The sequence below is a fragment of the Carassius auratus genome, chromosome 35, assembly GCF_003368295.1.
Source record: "Carassius auratus strain Wakin chromosome 35, ASM336829v1, whole genome shotgun sequence".
Taxonomy (NCBI): domain Eukaryota; kingdom Metazoa; phylum Chordata; class Actinopteri; order Cypriniformes; family Cyprinidae; genus Carassius; species Carassius auratus.
The window spans coordinates 9818363-9838221 of NC_039277.1; the positions used below are offsets into that span (position 1 = coordinate 9818363).

Below are 19859 nucleotides of genomic sequence, written 5' to 3' on the forward strand. Positions count from 1 at the left end.
TTTATTTCACATTTTTGATCTCGAGGCCTGATATAAGGCCACACAGACACACGTTTGCTCCATGTATATATAAACTTATCTACAAAATCAACATATTTTATTCACAAAGCACAAGCAAAAACATTACAGTTTACTTTACATGTTTTCTGAATTCTGGCAATGTACGCAAAAAATTACATACGCATGTATCCCACCACTAGGCGGCGAAAGCGGGTCAGAGTAGCGGCGCATCATCATCCGTCACTGCCGCACCTGCGCGGCTTGTAAACCCAGAGAGGATAGAAGAGGCGTAAAGTCTGATTTTACAAGGAGGTCTTGAAACGGTCCACAAAGGCTTATAAAATCTCATAGATCCTTTTTGTATTGGTACTATTCCAGGCTAAAGACCGGCTCAGAGTTTGCGCTCAGCCGGTGAACAGTAGGCGACTACCAGCAGTAGGCATCTACCAGCAGGACAAACAATAACAATCCCTCTGCTGTCACATCATGAACCCTGAATAGTAAGTCATGAGAACTATCAACCTTTATGACCGCCTCATAATTTCCTTTACCTTTTGTTGGAAGGTTAACCAAATGTCCTATGCAGATGATGCAGATGATATAATAATTAAATAGCAAATAGGACGAATTGTGTTACGGTTGGTAGCTTACTTAAAGCAGTCGTCATAGCTGCAGTCTAGTCGCTCTGTAAATAAACGTATGATAGATATATTTGTATGTATTTTAAAATATTATTATTATTATTAAATAAGTATAAATATAATGATATATGATTATATAATATTTAATATTGGTATTATATGAGTTATAGAATATGTTTTATATATAAAATAAACATCTCAGAACTGTTTTAAAACTGTATTTGTTTATGCATATTTCCACAGTGACTACTTATTCAAGCTTCTCCTTATTGGAGATTCAGGAGTTGGAAAATCTTGCATTCTATTGCGTTTTGCAGTAAGTGTGTGTTTTTTATTTTTATTTAATTTTTTTTGCAACAGCATCTTTGGATATGAATGATCTCTGACCGTGTGTGAAATATGATTGATTAATAATTTCCAGGATGACACCTACACAGAGAGTTTCATCAGCACAATAGGAGTGGATTTCAAGATCCGAACTATTGAGTTGGATGGAAAAACTATTAAACTTCAGATAGTGAGTTTGTAGACTTTGCAATTCACTCTAAGTGTGTCATTCAATGTGAAACTTCAGTTTACTAAAGTCACGCTCATGTTTACAGTGGGACACCGCTGGACAGGAGAGATTCCGCACGATCACATCCAGCTACTACAGAGGAGCTCACGGGATCATTGTTGTGTACGATGTTACGGATCAGGTTTGTGAGACTCCTTTTAACAAAAAATTCACATCTGTACATGAAACATTTATGGCTAATGTTTAAAAAAAAGGATCACCTGTCAAATGTAATCGAAACAGCACACATTCTTAAAAGTTTAAAGCTGGTGTATTTTCAGGAATCCTACAATAACGTGAAACAGTGGCTGAAAGAAATCGATCGCTATGCAAGTGAGAATGTCAACAAACTACTTGTAGGAAACAAGTGTGACCTCACTACAAAGAAAGTTGTGGACTACACTACAGCTAAGGTTGGTTGACGAGGAACTAATGGATTAGTTTGTTTCTTCATTGAAACAGATTTGGAGAAGTTCAACATTAAATCACTTGCTGACCAGTGGATCCTCTGCACTCAATGGGTGCCGTGAGAAACAGCCACAAGTAATCCACATGACTCCAGTCCATCCATTCATTTCTTCTGAAGTGAAACTCCATCAAGATGTTTTAACTTTTAAATAGTTGCTTCTGACAAAATACTAGTCTATAATCCATAATAATGCTTCCTCCAGTGAAAAAGTTGTCTTTTCTGATAACTCGTGGATTAGTGTGATGTTATTTTTTTTTATCAAAATCTCATTTTGACGGCACCCATTCACTGCAAAGGATCCAGTAAGCCATGTCATTTCTACACCAAACACTTTATAGTTTTACATTAACTGAAAACACAAAGATGGGTCTTCTTTCTCCCATACATTTTTTCAGGAGTTCGCTGACTCTCTTGGCATCCCTTTCCTTGAGACGAGTGCCAAAAATGCCACGAATGTGGAGCAGGCCTTCATGACCATGGCAGAGGAGATAAAGAAGCGCATGAGACCAGGGACTTCAGGGGGTTCCGAGAAACCTGATCTTAAAATCGAAAGCACCCCGGTGCAACAGTCTGGCAGCGGGTGCTGTTAGATCACTGTTGTGTTTTCTCAGGGAGAGTGATGAGCAGGACTGGACACTGATGAGTATTGTGTAGAGATGACGAATGTGGAAATGTATGACAGACTATCACCTACATGGTGCTCAATAAAGTTTGAACTCATTACTGTTGTTTAACAAAGAAACGTTAATGGCTCTTCCCATATTTTTGTTGTGTTTAAAAAATAAGATTAAAGCACAGGCAAACACTAATTCGGGTACTTGCCTGAAAATTGAAGGTGAAAATGGTCCAGATCACTGTGTTGATAGCTGTTAATGTTCACAATTGACCCAATCATATGAAAATTCTTAAACAATGAACTGGGATTCGCAGCTCGCTAAAGCGATGCCTTTTCTTGTTCATGCTATCAAAGAGATCAGGTGGTTGAATGGTCATAGCTGGATTCATCGTGGTAAAGCAGGGACTCTCCAACATTCTCATGCAGAGTTTCACTGTGGTTCTGTAAGAATAAATACTGTTGTTTTGTGTGTATTCAGTTGCTTCTACTTTCATTTTGTGTGTGTGTGTTTATTTTCCCTTATAACGGGAGTTTAGGGTAATTTACCTGGAAATTAAACCCATAACTGATGTCACTTCATGTTGCTGCAAACCTGCAGAATGCAAAATATTTTGAAGATGTTTTCATCTCAAGTCATTGGGATCCTAAAAAACAACCATGTGTCTCATTGTATGAACATCCTGAATCATTTAAAAAATATATATGCTTTTGTGTTCCACAGAAGAAAGTCAGCCATACAGATTTGTAATAACAGTAAATGACAAAATATAACAACTGAACAGTGTATTTCAGAGGCTGCAATTATTATTGTGAAAACACTGCTAGCTAGCTTTTATGATTATTTATTGAATATGGTGTGTTAAGAAGATATTAACCATCCATTTATTTTTCATTTTGTTGCTCTTTTAAAAAGTAAAATTACATAAAAACAATAATAATCATTTAAATGTAAATACAATTTGTAGTTATTTAAATATAATTGCAAATGTAAATAATTTATAAATGCATTTAATATAATTTAGCACGAATGTTATCTTCTCAGTCATTTCAAATGAATCGATTATTTAAAAGTAAACTTAAACAGCTGGTTTGGATCAAAATGGTCCCCGTCTGAAAAAAACACAACCACACACATTGTCGGTCATTCTTACAGCCATGTAAACATCCATTCTTATTTAAATTGTGCACTGAACGGATTACTCAGAGTTTCGAGTATCTCCAATTTGCCCTTGCTATCGCGATTCAAGCCACTCCTACATCAATTCACTACTAAAAGCCATGATCAATACGACTATTCTACATCAGAACAAATCAACAGTCAACAATGACAGTACTGCGTAATACAAGAATGGAAATTGGGTGCAGGAGTGATCCAGAACCACGAAGAAGGAAAAATAAAGATAGTGGAGAGCAAGGTTGGTGTCCATTCTTGCTATTCTCTAGTCTAAACATCTTACAATAAGTAAGCAAAGCTCAAGTGCTCATATAACAAATGCAAATATGTAACTTAATAAATACAGAATGTATGGAAGTTATGTATTTGAGAATGGTAGAGATTTCATTAAAGAAGTGGTGAAGTGAAGTGTAGTGAAGTGAAGTGAAGTGAAGTGACGAAGTGAAGTGAAGCCTTCCATTTTATTTAATTTAATATTTGAATTAATTTTTAGACAACTAACAAATGATGTGGTCATTTTTGACAACAGAACAAAAGTCTTCCAGTTGCTCAGAACCTGAAAACAAGAAAACAGGATCCCGAAAAATGTTCCCCTGTCCTCAGTGTGGAAAGAGCTTTACACAAAAAGGAAACCTTAGGATTCACTTTAGGATTCACTCTGGAGAGAAGCCTTTTGAATGTCATCTGTGTGACAAGAGTTTCGCAGATCCAAGAAATCTGAGAGATCACCGGCTCTCTCACTCTGGAGAAAGAGTGTTCGACTGTGATCAGTGCGGCAAAAAATTTATGTTTGCTGCACACCTGAAGAGACACCTGAGAATCCATACAAATGACAAACCATACTTGTGCTCCATTTGTGGACAGAGTTACTCACGCATGGACCATTTTAAAGAGCACCAGAAATTGCATGCCAATGTGCGAGCACATGTGTGCTCTGAGTGTGGGAGTTCCTTTAATTTAGCCAGCCACTTGAAAGACCACCAAAAACTTCACACTGGAGACAAACCTTACATGTGTTCACACTGCGGAAAGAGTTTCTCGCAGTCAGGATCCATGAAAAAACATGAGAGGATTCATACAGGAGTGAAGCCATACATTTGCTCTTCCTGCGGGGGAAACTTCTCTCAGTCAAGTGCCCTGCTGAATCATAGAAAAAAACATTGCCCAAAGTTGTCAAAGTGAGGAAAAAAATTATAAGAGCAGTTTCATCAAAGTGGATCATACAATAACTGTAGTGATAAAGTTTGTGCATTTGTTTTTTTTTTACTAGAACTCACTCGTTCAGTATTATTGACATGAACAATCGTGTTAATCTTTATATCACTGTTAAATAAAACACTATCCTGATCTGTTCATGTTTTACAATTTTGTTTGTTCTTCCAATAAAAATGTTAATTATCTATGTTGAGGTAGGATAGGCCTTAAGTTTAGGATTTTAGGAGGGTGAAAATGTTCTCCTGGAACACATATTATAGATCACTGTCCACAAAATGTATGATTAGTGACTGAATTCACATGAGCAGATCAATGTAAAACTGCTGGTACAATAAAAAATATGCTCTTTCTTTATGTAGTAGTATAGTGTCCATAAACAAAACAATAATAGATAATAGACTTAACATTTTCCCCAAAACACCATAGTAAAAAAGCAACAACAACAACAAAAAAAACATTGTATTGAAATGGAATAACAATGAATGATTTAACATTCAAAATGCAACTAGGCTATGTGCAGTGACTATTCAAATAACTTAAAAAACATCTTTATTATTTAGTTTATGCAACCCGAAGCAGCAGCAGATGCCATTAACTCATATCAATGATGAGAATGAATCACGTGGACCACAGGACAGACTTGGCGTTGGCGTCGCACAGAAACAATTAAAACCTAGAGAAGAGAAGAGAAGAGAGTCTTCTAGTTTGAAGCCCATTTCATTTATGATACAACAGAGACCAAATGTGCCGCATAATTCTGAATTCATATGTTTAACCCTTATCGCGGAGATAAAATGGTTATTTTATTTAATATAAGTCATTAGACCAGTTACCGCCTCGTAATTTAGAATATAATTTAAATATTTTTATACAAAGTTTGTAGGTTTAAATCATTTTTTGTTTTTCATTTTTATTTGTTTTACATTTTTTATATTTATTAAAAACAAATATATCGATACTATAAAGCATTTAAGTTCATTTATGTGATTTTGAGGATAAATGTACTACATCTAGTCTCAACTGCAAAAACCGCATTCCGGGCTGTAGTGCGCCCTCTTTTGGCGAGCTCCAGTACGACGCTTCAACAGTCACGAGGCTTCTTCCAGGTTGTTGCTGATTTCACCAAGTACACTGGTGGGCGCTGTTTTAAGAACATTATCCAGCTGCGCTGCCGCTGCCGTCATACTCTCAGCTTTTTATGTAACGTAATCCCACCAAATATTGATGTTTTCAGTCTGTTTTGATCAAGAAAGAAGCTTCTGAAACGACGGACAGTGTCTCGGTATGTTGCTGTATGTAGTTTGATGTCCAGCCAGTTACTGGTGTAGCAAAGTTAGCTAACGTTAGCCAGTCAGAATAGGGACGTCAGCTGTATTTCTCTTTTTCCTTTTAATTCACTACTTTTTTTGATAATATTACCGTATTTTAATGAAGTATAGTAAACCAGGTGATGTTTAGAGTACAAATAGCGAAAGCAAACTATAAAACATACAATACTTCAGGAACTTAAAAGTTGCTGCGTTAGCCTTCAGTGTTTATTCAAACTTGTTTGTTTATGACGGATAATTTTGCTTTGAAAACTGCTGTCCAAATGATGAGTTTTTCTTCTGTTTTTTTTATTTTTTTTTAAGTTTGTACGGAATATACCAATAACAATTACAGAAGTCTCTTAAATACAAATGCTTTGTGTTTCCCACTCAGTGCTTGTGTTTGTTTTTGGATTAGATGGAGGGAGATGATGGCGACTTCCCCCCTGAGTCATCAGAGCACTCTCATTCCCAGCGAGGAAGTGTGGCTTCCTCAGTCACCAGAGGTCAGTTCTCTGTTCCTCTCTGGATCTGATGTCTGATGATGAGGTCGTGCTCTGATCATTGACCTCAAATGATCATTCGTCCCTCTTGTGTTTCTCCAGCTCAGGATTTGTTGGTGTACTTGGCGAGCGACAGTGCAGTGCACTTGACTTTGGAGGGTCTCGGCTGTATGAATGCGCAGGAGCTCGGCCGCAATGTCCGAGAAGCCCTCAACATTCCCAACTCTGCCGTCGATGTGTTCGCTTTCTGGTTCTGCTCTCCTCTGCTTGGTAATGTTTGCTCTTTTGTGCTCTGGTCAGATGTCAGACTGGTGCAGAATTTATGATCTTTTTGTAATTAGGTTATGAAGAAGGGTAAGCACAATGTTGGCATTTACAATCTCTGTGGCTGATTTGCAAGTGAAGTGTTGGGAGGGTACATCAGGAAATCCTCAGGGCGTCAATGCCACCCACTGGAATTTGTGGATTATTTGATGTGTTTTTAAACAAGGGCAGCTTTTTACTTATTACTTTCTGGAATGCACTACATGGCTTTTATAATCAGTACAGATTTTTTTAAACATTAGGCATCATATACTTGCCAACTCTGTAATAGCTTCAAGGAAAAATTGGGCATACAGTCTTATTGATTAACAGAGGAAATCCACCTTAACGTTTTATCATTATATTTTTTTATGGAGTCCTTATTGTTTCCAACCTTTAGCCTCATTTTGTTGTGATATGTTTGAACAGACCTGCAGTTGAAGCCGAAACATTTGCCCTACAAGCTGTGTCGTCAGTGGCAGGACCTGTTGTACCGCTTTACTGAGGCCCCCGCCGAAGACATTTCTCAAGGTATGCTTGTGTGTTTAGTTTTGTACATTTCCCTTCACTTGAAAGTTTAGGTGTTTATCAATAACAAAACATTTTGTATTTTTCAGATGAGCCAAGTCTTGTGTTCAAAAGAAATGTTTTTTATTCCAAGTCAAAAGAACTTCAGGTATTGAAAGATTTTTTTTTGGATGAATATCCTCTTATTTACTCACCTTCATGTATTTCCAAATTTCTGTATGACTTCATATCTTTTTTGAAGTCAGCGGGGTCCAACACAGTCAACTGCACAACAACAGAAGATATTTTAAATAATTTTTCAGTGTCTTTTTTACATATAATTAAAGTTAATAGGGTCCAGTATCGTGACCTTCATTATATGGAAGGAAAATATCTTTTTTTTATTAAAGTAAGTCATACAGGTTTGCAACAACATGAGGATGAGCATAAGAAGAAACATTTAGGTGATCTATCCCTTTAAGCCCAGTGCACACTTTGCGTTTTTTCTTTGTCTACTAAGAGGTTTGCTTGTCAAATTATGCAATATGACCCCAGAGAGATCTTGCACAAAAGCCAAGGCACATGTACACTGTCAAATGCCGTGCATGTCAGACTGTGCAAAACTGTACTGTACATCTTATATATACATCATCTTTAATGAGTGAGGATTTGTGTCTGGAGTTATTAGGCTGGCCAGTGGAGGTCATTGACTGCTTATTCTTCAGAATGATCATTACATAAAACATCCCAAAGAGATTTGTTACACATCAGTCATGTAGACAAGCAAAAGCTTTTACAATTCCTGACGTTTACCTCAGGGGTAAAGTGTGCACCAGGCTTTACTATAAACTGCCATTACCCTATGAGACTGGTTTTCAAGAATTTTGACTTGAAGAAACATGTAGGCTAAGATATCTTGGATATCATCCAATTTATATTATCATGATATATTAAATTGATTCATTTTAAATTTCCTTTTGTGATTCTGTGATGTGAATTTATGTGGTGTAACATCTTTATTTTGTAATGTCAGATTGAAGATGAAGGAGTGTTGAGGCTACTATATGACGAGGCCAAGGTGAACATCTTGGAGGGTCGTTACCCCTGTGACCCTGAACACTGGCTGATATTGGGAGCTTTGTCCTGTGCCATTGAGCTGGGGACTGGGCTTGATGACCAGGCCCTAACAGCGGCAATCAGGTGACCTTCTCTGCTCCTACATCAGTGATCAAATGGTTAATATAAAGTTAAGATTTCACTTCCCTTTTTGTCAATTTTTTTATTATTATTTTCAATGTTTGGTTACACTTTATTTTGAGGGATTGACACAAATAAGTTCAGAGTAATGTTATTTAACAACATTTAGAATTAGGGTTTGGTTCAGGGTTATCTGCTTTAATTGCATTTACTAGATGCTTTTATTTAAAGCAACTTACAAAGTGGAACAAAACCTTAAAAATCTAATTATTAGCTTTTCATCAGCCTCCCAGTTTAGAAATCCTGTCCTAGAACTAATTAGTTGACTTTTACAATGTAATTTGTTATTGGCTAATTTGCTGTAAATTAATTTCAGTTTCTACCTGTAATATTATTCCAGAGAGAAGAAGCTGTCCTCATTCCTCCCGGCCCACGCTGCATTAGGAGGAGGAGGTTTTCTGTCCACACTGAGGGGGAGAGGAGGGAGGAATGCAGAGATGGAGCAAAATCTTATAAAGGAGTATCGTTCAGTCTGCTCCTCTGCTGCCACTGGCTCCCATCAGGAGCCCATCGCTCTGCTGCACCAGTACCTCAGGAGCTGCCACACTCTGCCTTACTATGGGTACGATTACTGAAGTGGACGGTTGTTTAAATATGAAGTATCTGGGTCTTACATGTGTGTATTTTTGCAGATGTGCTTTCTTCATGGGTGAGATAGACAAGCCAGCACAGGGCCTCCTTCACAGAGGTGGCCGTAAGGCTGTGAGTGTAGGCATCAGTCTGGAAGGAGTATATGTTATGGATGTGAAAGAGAAGCATGTCCTTCTGGGTCTTAAGTTTAGTGAGCTTTCCTGGGATCACAGCTACCCTGAGACAGAGGGAGACTCGCATATCCTCTGGCTGGAGTTTGATGGAGAGGAGGCTGGCATGCCTGTTAATAAATTATTAAAGATTTATTCAAAACAGGTGAGCACACAATGACTTATGTTGTTATGTCTGACAGTGGAAGCAAGCATATATTTAAAATGTATTATAGCCAAAAAATATTCTAATGAAATAAAATGATAAATATTTATCAAATTAAAAATTTTCATAAATGTATTTAAATAAAATTAATATTTTGATTTAAGGATACATTAAATTTGTCAAAAGTGACCTAAAAATATTTATAATGTAACAAAGTTTCAAATAAATGCTGTTCATCTTTTTATTTATCAAGGAATGCTAAAAAAAAATGTATCACAGTTTCAACAAAAAATATTAAGCTGAACAACTGTTTTCAACTTAAGATATTTTTCTTGAGAAATGCTTAGTAATAAGAAATGTTTCTTGAGGAGCAAATTAACATATTAAAATAATTTCTGAAAGATCATGTGAAACTAAAGAATGGAGTCATGAAGCTGATTCAGCTTTGCCATCACAGGAATAAACAAATTACATTACATATTCCTAACAGTACACTTTTTGTCCTCTAGGCCGAGCTAATGAGTGGTCTTATTGAGTTTTGCGTGGAGTTGCGCTCTGTTGGCGAGTCCGCAGCAGCAGGTACTGACGGTGAAGTCACACCTTCTCAAGAACCTTCGGGTCGGGAAACCAATGAGAAAACCAGAGAGCGACGGCAGGGGAAACTGCGCAGACAGAACAGCGTAGTCTGTAGCCGAGTCCATTCACTCAACACCATCAGCTATGTTGATGATGGTAAGAGACTAAAATTGCATTGGTGCGATGGATGCACTTGGTATTCAGTTGTTTAATTATTATTTAATAACATTGTTTCAGGCAAAGAGATTAAACGTCTGAAGCCCAAAAGAGCTGCTTCTTTCTTCACGCGACAGGCCCAGCCTCCCACTTACTCGGCTGTTCAGGTGACTGAAAGTTTGGAGCAAGGGTGACCCCCGGCTTCAACACCGCCCTCTTCTGCCTGGTGACCAAAACAACATCTGTTTATTTAGATCCTCAGAGAGACTGCAAAACCATCTGAATGGACAGATCGGACCAAGATCACAGACTGAAGAGCTAAGCCAGTATTTATAGATAATTTGTGCATTATGTCATAGGTCTAAGCTTTCTATTTTGGCCGTTAAATGAATGTGAAATTTGCTTCAATAATGCTGTTCTGTTAAACTATGGTAACAAATATATTTTGGTGCAAAAGCAGGACTATGAGACACGATCCGAAAGCTCTGTTTAGGTCACTCTTCTGAATGTAGATTCTACTATGCAACCATCAAACCAAACTACATCCCAGTGGCTGTAAATCAAGAGTACAGTAGTACAACAATGTAATCCATGCCACTAATACTGCTCAAACTAGACCTGCTGCACCAAAGCAAACAGTCAATGCCTCTAGCATAGGACAACTGCTCCTATACACAAAACCAGGGCTGCAGTCTGTGGAAAAGCATTGCAAAGACAGCATAGACTGAGATTATGACATTCTACTTGTGTACTGAATGTGTGCATTGTTTTAGTGCTCTGTTTAGTACAGGGCTCATTTGCATATAGCGACTTCTGCTTTATAACAAGATGGTTGTTCAAATTAATTTAATTTTTTTTTGTTCTGTTGAGACCAAACATAAATCATGACTCTACACATGAGTGCTGTTAATTATAGTAGTGGTCCCACTACCTTGTTGCTCTGGAGAATCATGTCTTTCTGATTGTGTGCATGGAATGCACTGCTGAAAACAATCCAGGTCATATGTGATCATAATCTGCATTTGTAAAGCAGAGAGAACTTTAATACATCAAAGGTGCTTGGGGATCAGTTGGTGATGATGTGTCTGCTGTTTCTATTTCTATCTAGTGAACGTATGAAACCCTAAGCATTGTACGGTATATCCAGCCTTTTAGAGATGGAATGTACATAGCTATATAAAATGCATATGATTTTTTTTTTTTTTTTTTAACAATAGTTGTAGCAGCACGGAGGCCTACATTATTTTTTCGTCTAAGACCATTACAAAAAAATTCAAAGGAAGTTGTTCAATTTGGTAACAGCCAGCATTATGCTAATTGTCAGCTGTTTTTGTTTATTTGATCATAACCTCTGATGCTTAATGTCCAGTTATGTCCCTGTGGCATCATTACAAACAATTTGAGACTTTTACTGATTGTCTGAATTTAGAAGAATTACTAAATGAATGAATTTGTTTTTAAGCAAGTGATTTAATTGTTCTTAAACATTCAAGTACCTATCAAATCTTAATGTCAAGCCCTACAGGTTACCAAACACACTTCTGTATTTATCAATGCATTACATCTGTAGTCTTAAATTGATTTTATGGTGTGCATGTTTCTGTGAATGTTTCTATATCTGCTTTCTCTGTCACATTTAATGTTGCAAATCGATCATTACACCCACTGCATTTCTTTTTATGCAAAACACTCATCGTCAAGATGTTAATCCTAAAATGCATGTTTCCAGATTTTCTGTACTGTTGTCTTCTATAACTTTTTTTTTTTAATTCTAAAGCTAATCCAATATATATATATTTCAGTCTGAACATCTGTCAACCACATGTGTACCTACTAACTGTGCTGTAGATAGTCACATCTTTGTATCGAAATATTGAATCTGTCAATACTAATTTAAAGTGCCTTTTTTACATTCACATTAAATCTGTTGCTATAGTTTTGCTGTCATATGTCCCTTGAAATTATATCTCCACTGTCTGTTGTTTGTGAGGTTTTATACACAAATTTCACTACCAAAATTGTGTGACTGTATAAATTAACTGAAACCATTTATATGCATTTTTAATCCCGCTTTGTACTAACTTCTGGCATACCTATCAGTAAATCATTTTCTGTATAATGGATTTTTTATTGATGATTTATTTAAACGAACTATGCTTGCAATAAGGTCTTTGATGTGTTTAACAGAATTACATCATGAGAAGAAAAAGAAGGCACGAAATAAATGTAACAAACTAAATATTGTCTATATTTTCATGTGTGGAAGTAGTAACAAGCGTGCAGTTGTTGTTGTTGTTTTAAACATTTAACGTTTATTTTATTTTATTCTGTCCACAATAGCTATTTTGTCCCAAGTTAAATTATTTACATGTTTGTTGTTATTATATAAAATAGTATTTTATCATTAAATACGTACAGTATAATTCGTGCCCGACTCTTATTTTGAAATACAGTCTACAGTAGCGCCATTTTGGATCAGAGCAGCAGTGCAGTCCCAACAACAAACTGAGTTGGCTCTTGCGACAGTTTTGTTGACATCTGTCATTCATTCATGAAGTAAAGTCCTTCTCGCTCTGACATTAGGCTATAGTTGAACTTTAGAGGAAATGAGTTCAGATACAACCCCACCGGATTCGGACCCGAAGGGGCAGCGACGGGTTCATAATATGCTGAAGCTCTATTACGGCCTGAATGAGGAAGGAAAAGTCGCAGATCAAGCCGAGTCTCTGGATCCGTGTGATATCAACGGACTGCATTTCGACCCAGATGTTTATTTAAATAAGGTAACGTAGTGTGACGAATAGTAAGTGTTTATTGTTTATATAGGGGTAAGTTACACATTTGTTAGGCGTGTGACAAAGAATATGCTATTAGCAGTATGTTATCATGCATTTTATTCCTCAAATTATCCCCCACACATACCCGTGTTTGACTGTGTTTTTATGCTAGAATGCTAAAAGGTGGTTTGTGTTTCAGCTGAGGAAGGAGTGTTCTCTGGGTGAGCTGATGGATCACGAGAGCTGCATGGTGAAACAGATCAGATCTCTGGACAGTGACATGCAAACCCTGGTTTATGAAAACTACAATAAGTTCATCTCAGCCACAGGTTAGTGAATAGATTTTACTATTGAAGTCACCATGCACTCATAAATGACTCTTCTTATTTTTGTGGAATATTGCAGATAAATGGTTTATCTGTGCATATAATTTTAAATTCACAAGCTTTAATCAAACCATTAACTTCATCTCCCTCTTACAATGACATCTCTTCTCTAATGAAGTGAAAAGTCGCAGCAGGAGGTCGGGAAGATTCATAGGTTTCAGTAAAGTAACTGTTGGGGGAGATCCCCACTGAATTTCACCACAGGCCTGTCAACTTGCAATCCATGTACAGCAGCAGCTGCAGTATTTCAAACACTAAAGCATCAGGACATTCTAAAACGCTTAACGTGCAAAATGTTTAAAGGGATATTACATCTCAAAAAGAAAATTTTGTGATTAATCACTTACCCCCATGTTGTTCCAAACCTGTCAAAGCTTTGTTCGTAATTCGGAACAAAATTTTAGATATTTTGGATGAAAACTGGGAGGCTCAGGGAGACTCCCAAGTAAATTACATTGTCAAGGTCCAGAAAAGTATGAAAAGCATAGTCAGAATAGTTCATCTGCCTTCAGTAGTTCAACCATAACATTATGAAGCGACGAAAACACTTTTTGTACATGAATAAAAGAAAAATACTTTTTTTACTAAACAATTCCTTTGTCAGCAGTCTCCTCTCTGTCTCCCCACATCACTCAAACTGCCTATGTGTTATCCAGGCCACAAGGATGTGCTGTTTTCTTTCTAATCAAAGCACAAATACATAGAAACATTGCATCCTTGTGGCACGGCTGACAAAGATAACTTACCTGGAATCTATGGGACAGTCTCATGCCTCCCGGTTTTCATCCCAAATATTTTAAATTGTGTTCCAAAGACAAACAAAGCTCAATTTTGTGGTGGAGTATCCCTTTAATGTGTCCTAATAAACTAAGAAGGCAATATTAAAAGTTCAAATTTAGTATGCACCTACAGGCAAGCAGATGAGCCAGGAATATGAACGTGCTAAATCATTAATTGTTTTCTTTATAATAGTTTTCCGTTGCTCACATGAGATTTCAGCAGTTAGCAAACACACAATGAAAAATCAAATCAATTCCCAATGGGCAAAATCAGGTCACAGCTTTACATCGTGCAGGTTTCATAACCCTTCTCTGATTATATTCAAAGTTCATTTGTCTCTGCACAGACACTATCAGAAAAATGAAGAACGATTTCAAGAAGATGGAAGATGAAATGGACTGTTTGTCTGCGAACATGACTGCCATCACAGAGTTTAGTGCCCGCATTAGTGGGACGTTGCAGGACCAGCATGCACAGATCACTAAGCTATCAGGTATGAATGTCAGTGTGATATAAATGGATCACAGTATTAATAAATTACTAATTCATCTTACAGGCTTGAGTTGGTAATATAACAATCATTGTGACTTCAAACCACATGTCTGCTTATACATAAGCAATGCATTTTTCTTCTTCTGTGTAGGTGTTCACACTCTCCTCCGTAAGCTCCAGTTCCTGTTTGAGCTGCCAGCAAGACTCAATAAGTGTCTGGAGCTGCAGGCCTATGCCCAGGCAGTGAGCGCCCACCGGAGGGCACGCTGTGTACTGCAGCAGTATAGTCACATGCCCTCTTTCAGGGGCATCCAAGATGACTGCCATGTCATTATGGAGCAGCTCGCTCAACAGCTGCGGCAGAAATTCAGGTCCGTGCTTTCTCGGATGTCATGGGATATTTCTATTACTTTACATCGAATCTAAATCTAATCTAAACATTTGATTTTATATTTAGTTTAACTGCTAATTAAATAATTGATGTGAGTCCATAAATTCAAAACGCGCCCCATAAAATCGAATCTAACGTTCTTTATTAATTCATATTTGCTTGCAGGGATGGGGGTTCAAGTGCTAAAGACCTTTCTGAATGTGTTGAGCTTCTTCTGCAGTTAGACGAACCAGCGGAGGAGCTCTGTGACAAATTCCTCAGCCATGCCCAGTCTAGGTTGGAGGTGGATCTCCAGGGACTGGAGGCGGAGCTTAAAGACTCTGCGGTCTCTGATACTGGTAGAGGCTCGGTCCAAAAAACAAGCCCTGGATCAAATCCCGTATCTCCTTCTAGTTCCTCTGTGAATAATCCGTTCCTCTCTCCTACTGCCGGAACAGACATCCTTGAGTTCATAGATCGCGGGTGTAATGAGTTTGTCAGCAGCCTCTGTTTAGTCATTGCCTCCTATCAAGAATTGTTCATCAACCGTCCACAGGAAGGCGAGTTCGCTTCAAAGAACATCCCAGAGATGGCTAATGGCAAGCTGCATGTGTTTGTGGACACCCTGGCTGCTAGATACTTCTCTCTAGTGGAGAGGAGGATACAGGAAGAGAAGGGAGTGAGTGATAACTCTCTGCTAGTGAGAGCCCTGGATCGCTTTCATCGCAGATTACAGGCCATATCCAAACTACTTCCGGGGTCGGCAGTGCCTAGCCACGGAACTGAGATTGTGGTGCGGGCAGCAAGAGAGAGAATCAAACAGTACCTGTCCGCCCTACAAACCTTCTACCATGACAGCCTTACTGATGTAAGACAGGCTTTGGCTGCACCTCGTCTAGCAGTGGGAGGGGCCAGTGCATCAGGAGGCGGGGCTTCAAGTAAAGATGACACACCTAGTCTGCCAGAACTGCTTGCGTCCTTATCAAACTTTATTCTGAATCAGCTAAAGTCTGTATTAGCGTCAGTGCATCTCTTCACAGCAAAGGACATCACATTCTCCAACAAGCCTTATTTCAAGGTACAGAATAAAGTCTATAAATGTAAGTTTTATATATAAGTACCAAGTATAGGACAATTTATTTACAGTAACCCTGGTATTCCTCACTTAGGAGTCACACTTGTGATTCTCAGCAGTTAAAACAGACCAAAGACAATAATTGGCACTTTTTTTTGTCAGTGAAATGCATGTGTTATATTTTGTTTCAATCATATATTTTTTTTAATACTTAGTATTTTTGTATTTAGGGGTATTTCATGAAACTAGAGAATTTTCATCTATAAATTATGGACCATTTATTTGAAAATATTTTTTTTTAATTGAATTAAAATAATTTCAAAATTAGAACAACATTTTTAATTAATGCAGTGTTTAAAGCTGCGGTAGGTAACTTTTGATGCTCCAGCGGTTAATAAACAGAGCTGCTTGCATCTTGCGGAAGAACATCGTAGCCGGATCTACTTCTATCTGTTTAAGTCTATGAAGAATCACAAAGGTACTGATTTACTCCGCCGCGGTATCCCCGAAGCAATCTAAAATAGTCTGAGTATAAACACTTATTATAGGTGCACCCTAGTGATTCAGGACAAGCTAAAAACACGGTTTGGAAAATGGATTCATGGTGACTCGCTTATTATGTTCATTTTTCTACATTTTGAACACAAACAAAGTTACGGACCGCAGCTCTGATTGGTTGTTTTTTACCGGGAGCGATGGAGTTTCTGCAAATGGCAATAGGACCACTGGGAGGAGCCAGAGGAGCTTGATTTTTTTTTTCACAGATTATCTGTCTCATATTCTACTGTCAGGACATAATGACAGGTTTAATAAATATGTTAAAAAAAATTTTTTACAAAAGTTCCCTACAGCACCTTTAAGTAAAAAATGGAATAAAGGTATTTAAAAGTCCAAAGCATGGAAGGCAAGTTGGTGCCATCTGGTGGGTGCAATAAAGAAAATATAAGACATTTATAGAGAGAGAGCGTGGTGTATTACCTAAAGTATTTTCAGACTTAACTACCATTGTGTTTTACATTTGGATATATACTAACACACTTCATCTACAGCGATATCATTGACTTGATTGCAAATTAAAACAGACACTATTTCAACTGAACAGAGATGACATAACTGAATTCAATGATGAACTGCCTTTAACTATCATTTTGCATTATTGAGACACTGTTTTCCAAATGAATGTTGTTCAGTGCTTTGGCGCAATGTATTTTGTTTAAAGCACTATATAAATAAAGGTGATTGACATTATCAAAGACTGTAAAGAAATGGGAAACAAATAAATATATTTAAAATTCAAACCAGAAAAAAATTCAGGCTAAAATGACCAAAAATGTTCCCACATTTTCTCGTTTTTCTAATCCCTGTCTCATATTTTTCTCTCAGGGTGAGTTTTGCAGTCAAGGTGTGCGTGAGGGTCTGGTGGTGAGCTTTATCAAGTTCATTTGCCAGTCTTCTCGTCAGTACTGTGAGAGCACGGGTGACAGAGGAGGATCCACCCCTCCTGCTCTGCTTCTGTTGCTCTCTCGTCTCTGTCTGGACTATGAGACCTCCACCATCTCCTACATCCTCACACTCACAGATGAACAGTTTCTTGTACAGGTATTCCATATCCATTATATTTGTTCAAAAACAAACTCTAAATACATTATTCATACTGACCTTTCCTCTCTAAACAGCACCACACTCCAGTCACTCCAGTTACAGCGCTTTGTGCAGAGGCCAGAGAAGCTGCTCAGAAATTATTGAACCACTATGTGAAGGTAACTAAGAGAAAAGATTCAGCTCTTGTATTCTGGGATATGATTGCTGTTGGACAACATTTTGCTAATCAGGTTTTGTTTGGATCCAGGTTCAGGGATTAATCATCAGTCAGATGTTGAGGAAGAGCGTGGAAACAAGAGACTGGGTGAACACCATTGAACCTAGAAATGTCCGAGCTGTAATGAAGAGGGTAGTGGAAGATACCACCTCTATTGATGTACAGGTGATGGAGTGAACATTTCTTCATGTTTCATATACAAAAAAGATTCAAGATATGTAACCTACAACTTGAAACCATGCAAAAAAGATGCATATCAATTCTTAACCATTTGTATAAGGCAGTTGTAATGTTTTTGCCTCCTTATGTGTTAACTAGGTGGGACTGCTTTATGAGGAAGGAGTAAGGAAAGCCCACAGCAGTGACTCCAGCAAACGCACCTTCTCTGTGTACAGCAGCTCAAGACAGCAGATCCGCTACGCACCAAGCTATACTCCAAGGTGCACAATCACTTCATAAATTTTGCTGACTTTAAATGAGAATTTCTTCTGTCGTGCATTGGAAAATGTGACCTGCGCCAACCATTTTCCCCAAATTTTTAATCAGAATTGTTTATAAATCTGTTGTTAGTTTTAGGGACTCCCTGCATTTTTCAGTCTAAATATGATATATAAAATATAGTTTTAATGTTGAAAACATTTTATTAATAAATAATATTCATATTATGTGAATATATTATTATTAAATATTTTAAGTTTATTGTTGCAATAATATATTTCTTTATTGATTTAATACAAAAATAACATTTTGAGTATTATTTGTTATTATCATTATTATTACTATAATAAAGTCATGTTTTCCTTCTTTAGCTGATCACATTTCTGGGTTCTGTAAAGGTATAATGGAATATACATATTAACGCAGAGGATACAGTTTATAATTGTTTATATGTTTTTGTTCCAGTGCACCAATGGACACAAACTTGCTCAGTAACATTCACAAGCTATTTTCTGAGAGGATCGATATCTTTAGCCCTGTGGAGTTCAACAAGGTAGAAAACAAAACGTTGTTAGCTAACTCTTGTTACTGTCATTAAACTAACTGACTGATTCAGATTTTAATATTTATGTTTTTTCAGACTGTATGACCAGTTTTCTGTCTTATCCTAGGTTTCTGTGCTTACTGGCATCATTAAGATAAGTCTGAAGACATTCCTTGAATGTGTTCGTCTCCGTACGTTTGGCAGATATGGACTGCAGCAAATCCAGGTGGACTGCCACTATTTGCAGATGTACCTGTGGCGGTTTGTGTCTGATGAAAACCTAGTGCACTTCCTTTTGGATGAGATTGTGGGTAGTGCTGCCCATCGTTGCCTGGACCCGTCTCCAATGGAGCAAAGTGTCACTGAGGTCATCTGTGAAAGGGGTTAGCGTCGGTGGTTTTACTTGAATAGGCAAACAAGTTTGCACATAACTGAAACTGAACTCAACTTGTGGATAATACTAGTGCTTATATTTGCAGTTATATTCCATGTAACTGATGGAGTATCAATTTCAGTTGGCAAATTAATATAAAGCTGGAGACTTCTGATTTAAACCTGTTAAAGATGGATTGAAATAAAATAAAAAAATTAAAACCTTCATTTGATTAAAGGCTAGGATTGTGTTGATGTTGGGTGCTAAAAGCTGAAATATTGCTTTCTCTTGTCAAAGTCCTAAAATGAACACAACAAACTATGAACTGAAACGATAACCTATTTATTTCATAACTCTAATCACTGTATATTTAAAGATGATCTGTTTATCAAAACAAATCAGCATGTTTGGTATGTGTCTTTTATGGTTTATTTCTGTATTCGTTGACTGTGAAGACTGTTCAATCTGCACAACTGGATAGTATGTATTTAATAAACGTAATGTACAAAAAAAACTGCGGTCAAGTTTCTTGGGAAGAAAAAAATGCAACCTTGCCTCTGAATGCATTGTAATATGAAGCCAGAACAGACGCCTTTGCCATTGGTCAGTAAAACATTAG

General features: G+C 37.4%; 4 protein-coding genes across 4 annotated transcripts; all 4 read left to right on the forward strand.

The window, feature by feature from the left end:
• The first annotated feature begins 214 nt into the window (after nucleotides 1-214).
• LOC113054331 (ras-related protein Rab-1A-like) lies at nucleotides 215-2769 on the forward strand. Its single transcript, XM_026219812.1, has 6 exons — nucleotides 215-500; nucleotides 885-957; nucleotides 1063-1158; nucleotides 1244-1339; nucleotides 1479-1610; nucleotides 2062-2769. The coding sequence occupies exons 1-6, from the start codon at nucleotides 487-489 to the stop codon at nucleotides 2254-2256; spliced, it is 606 nt and encodes a 201-aa protein (XP_026075597.1). The 5' UTR covers nucleotides 215-486; the 3' UTR covers nucleotides 2257-2769.
• Nucleotides 2770-3600: 831 nt separating this feature from the next.
• LOC113054822 (gastrula zinc finger protein XlCGF7.1) lies at nucleotides 3601-4697 on the forward strand. The gene is made up of 2 exons (XM_026220622.1): nucleotides 3601-3697; nucleotides 3986-4697. Exons 1-2 carry the CDS (start codon nucleotides 3607-3609, stop codon nucleotides 4636-4638), a joined length of 744 nt encoding a protein of 247 aa, XP_026076407.1. The 5' UTR covers nucleotides 3601-3606; the 3' UTR covers nucleotides 4639-4697.
• Nucleotides 4698-5792: 1095 nt separating this feature from the next.
• Nucleotides 5793-12121, forward strand: LOC113054333 (putative FERM domain-containing protein FRMD8P1). Its single transcript, XM_026219814.1, has 10 exons — nucleotides 5793-5953; nucleotides 6397-6484; nucleotides 6584-6751; nucleotides 7214-7315; nucleotides 7402-7460; nucleotides 8325-8491; nucleotides 8889-9110; nucleotides 9181-9454; nucleotides 9964-10186; nucleotides 10268-12121. The coding sequence occupies exons 2-10, from the start codon at nucleotides 6397-6399 to the stop codon at nucleotides 10378-10380; spliced, it is 1416 nt and encodes a 471-aa protein (XP_026075599.1). The 5' UTR covers nucleotides 5793-5953; the 3' UTR covers nucleotides 10381-12121.
• A 511-nt stretch (nucleotides 12122-12632) lies between these two features.
• On the forward strand, nucleotides 12633-19754 carry LOC113054332 (vacuolar protein sorting-associated protein 51 homolog). The gene is made up of 11 exons (XM_026219813.1): nucleotides 12633-12969; nucleotides 13163-13292; nucleotides 14476-14622; nucleotides 14773-14992; nucleotides 15178-16069; nucleotides 17450-17665; nucleotides 17743-17826; nucleotides 17916-18050; nucleotides 18204-18325; nucleotides 18789-18876; nucleotides 18995-19754. The coding sequence occupies exons 1-11, from the start codon at nucleotides 12793-12795 to the stop codon at nucleotides 19253-19255; spliced, it is 2472 nt and encodes an 823-aa protein (XP_026075598.1). The 5' UTR covers nucleotides 12633-12792; the 3' UTR covers nucleotides 19256-19754.
• The last annotated feature ends 105 nt before the right edge of the window (nucleotides 19755-19859 follow it).

Coding starts and splice junctions, on each gene's coding strand:
- LOC113054822 (XM_026220622.1), top strand. CDS start 3,607: ATGACAGTACTGCGTAATACAAGAATGGAAATTGGGTGCAGGAGTGAT. Junction 3,698..3,985: donor TAAAGATAGTGGAGAGCAAG/GTTGGTGTCCAT, acceptor TTTTGACAACAG/AACAAAAGTCTTCCAGTTGC.
- LOC113054333 (XM_026219814.1), top strand. CDS start 6,397: ATGGAGGGAGATGATGGCGACTTCCCCCCTGAGTCATCAGAGCACTCT. Junction 6,485..6,583: donor GGCTTCCTCAGTCACCAGAG/GTCAGTTCTCTG, acceptor GTGTTTCTCCAG/CTCAGGATTTGTTGGTGTAC. Junction 9,455..9,963: donor TAAAGATTTATTCAAAACAG/GTGAGCACACAA, acceptor TTTGTCCTCTAG/GCCGAGCTAATGAGTGGTCT.
- LOC113054331 (XM_026219812.1), top strand. Junction 958..1,062: donor GCATTCTATTGCGTTTTGCA/GTAAGTGTGTGT, acceptor AATAATTTCCAG/GATGACACCTACACAGAGAG. Junction 1,159..1,243: donor AAACTATTAAACTTCAGATA/GTGAGTTTGTAG, acceptor TCATGTTTACAG/TGGGACACCGCTGGACAGGA.
- LOC113054332 (XM_026219813.1), top strand. CDS start 12,793: ATGAGTTCAGATACAACCCCACCGGATTCGGACCCGAAGGGGCAGCGA. Junction 17,666..17,742: donor ATGAACAGTTTCTTGTACAG/GTATTCCATATC, acceptor CTCTCTAAACAG/CACCACACTCCAGTCACTCC. Junction 18,877..18,994: donor GCCCTGTGGAGTTCAACAAG/GTAGAAAACAAA, acceptor GTCTTATCCTAG/GTTTCTGTGCTTACTGGCAT.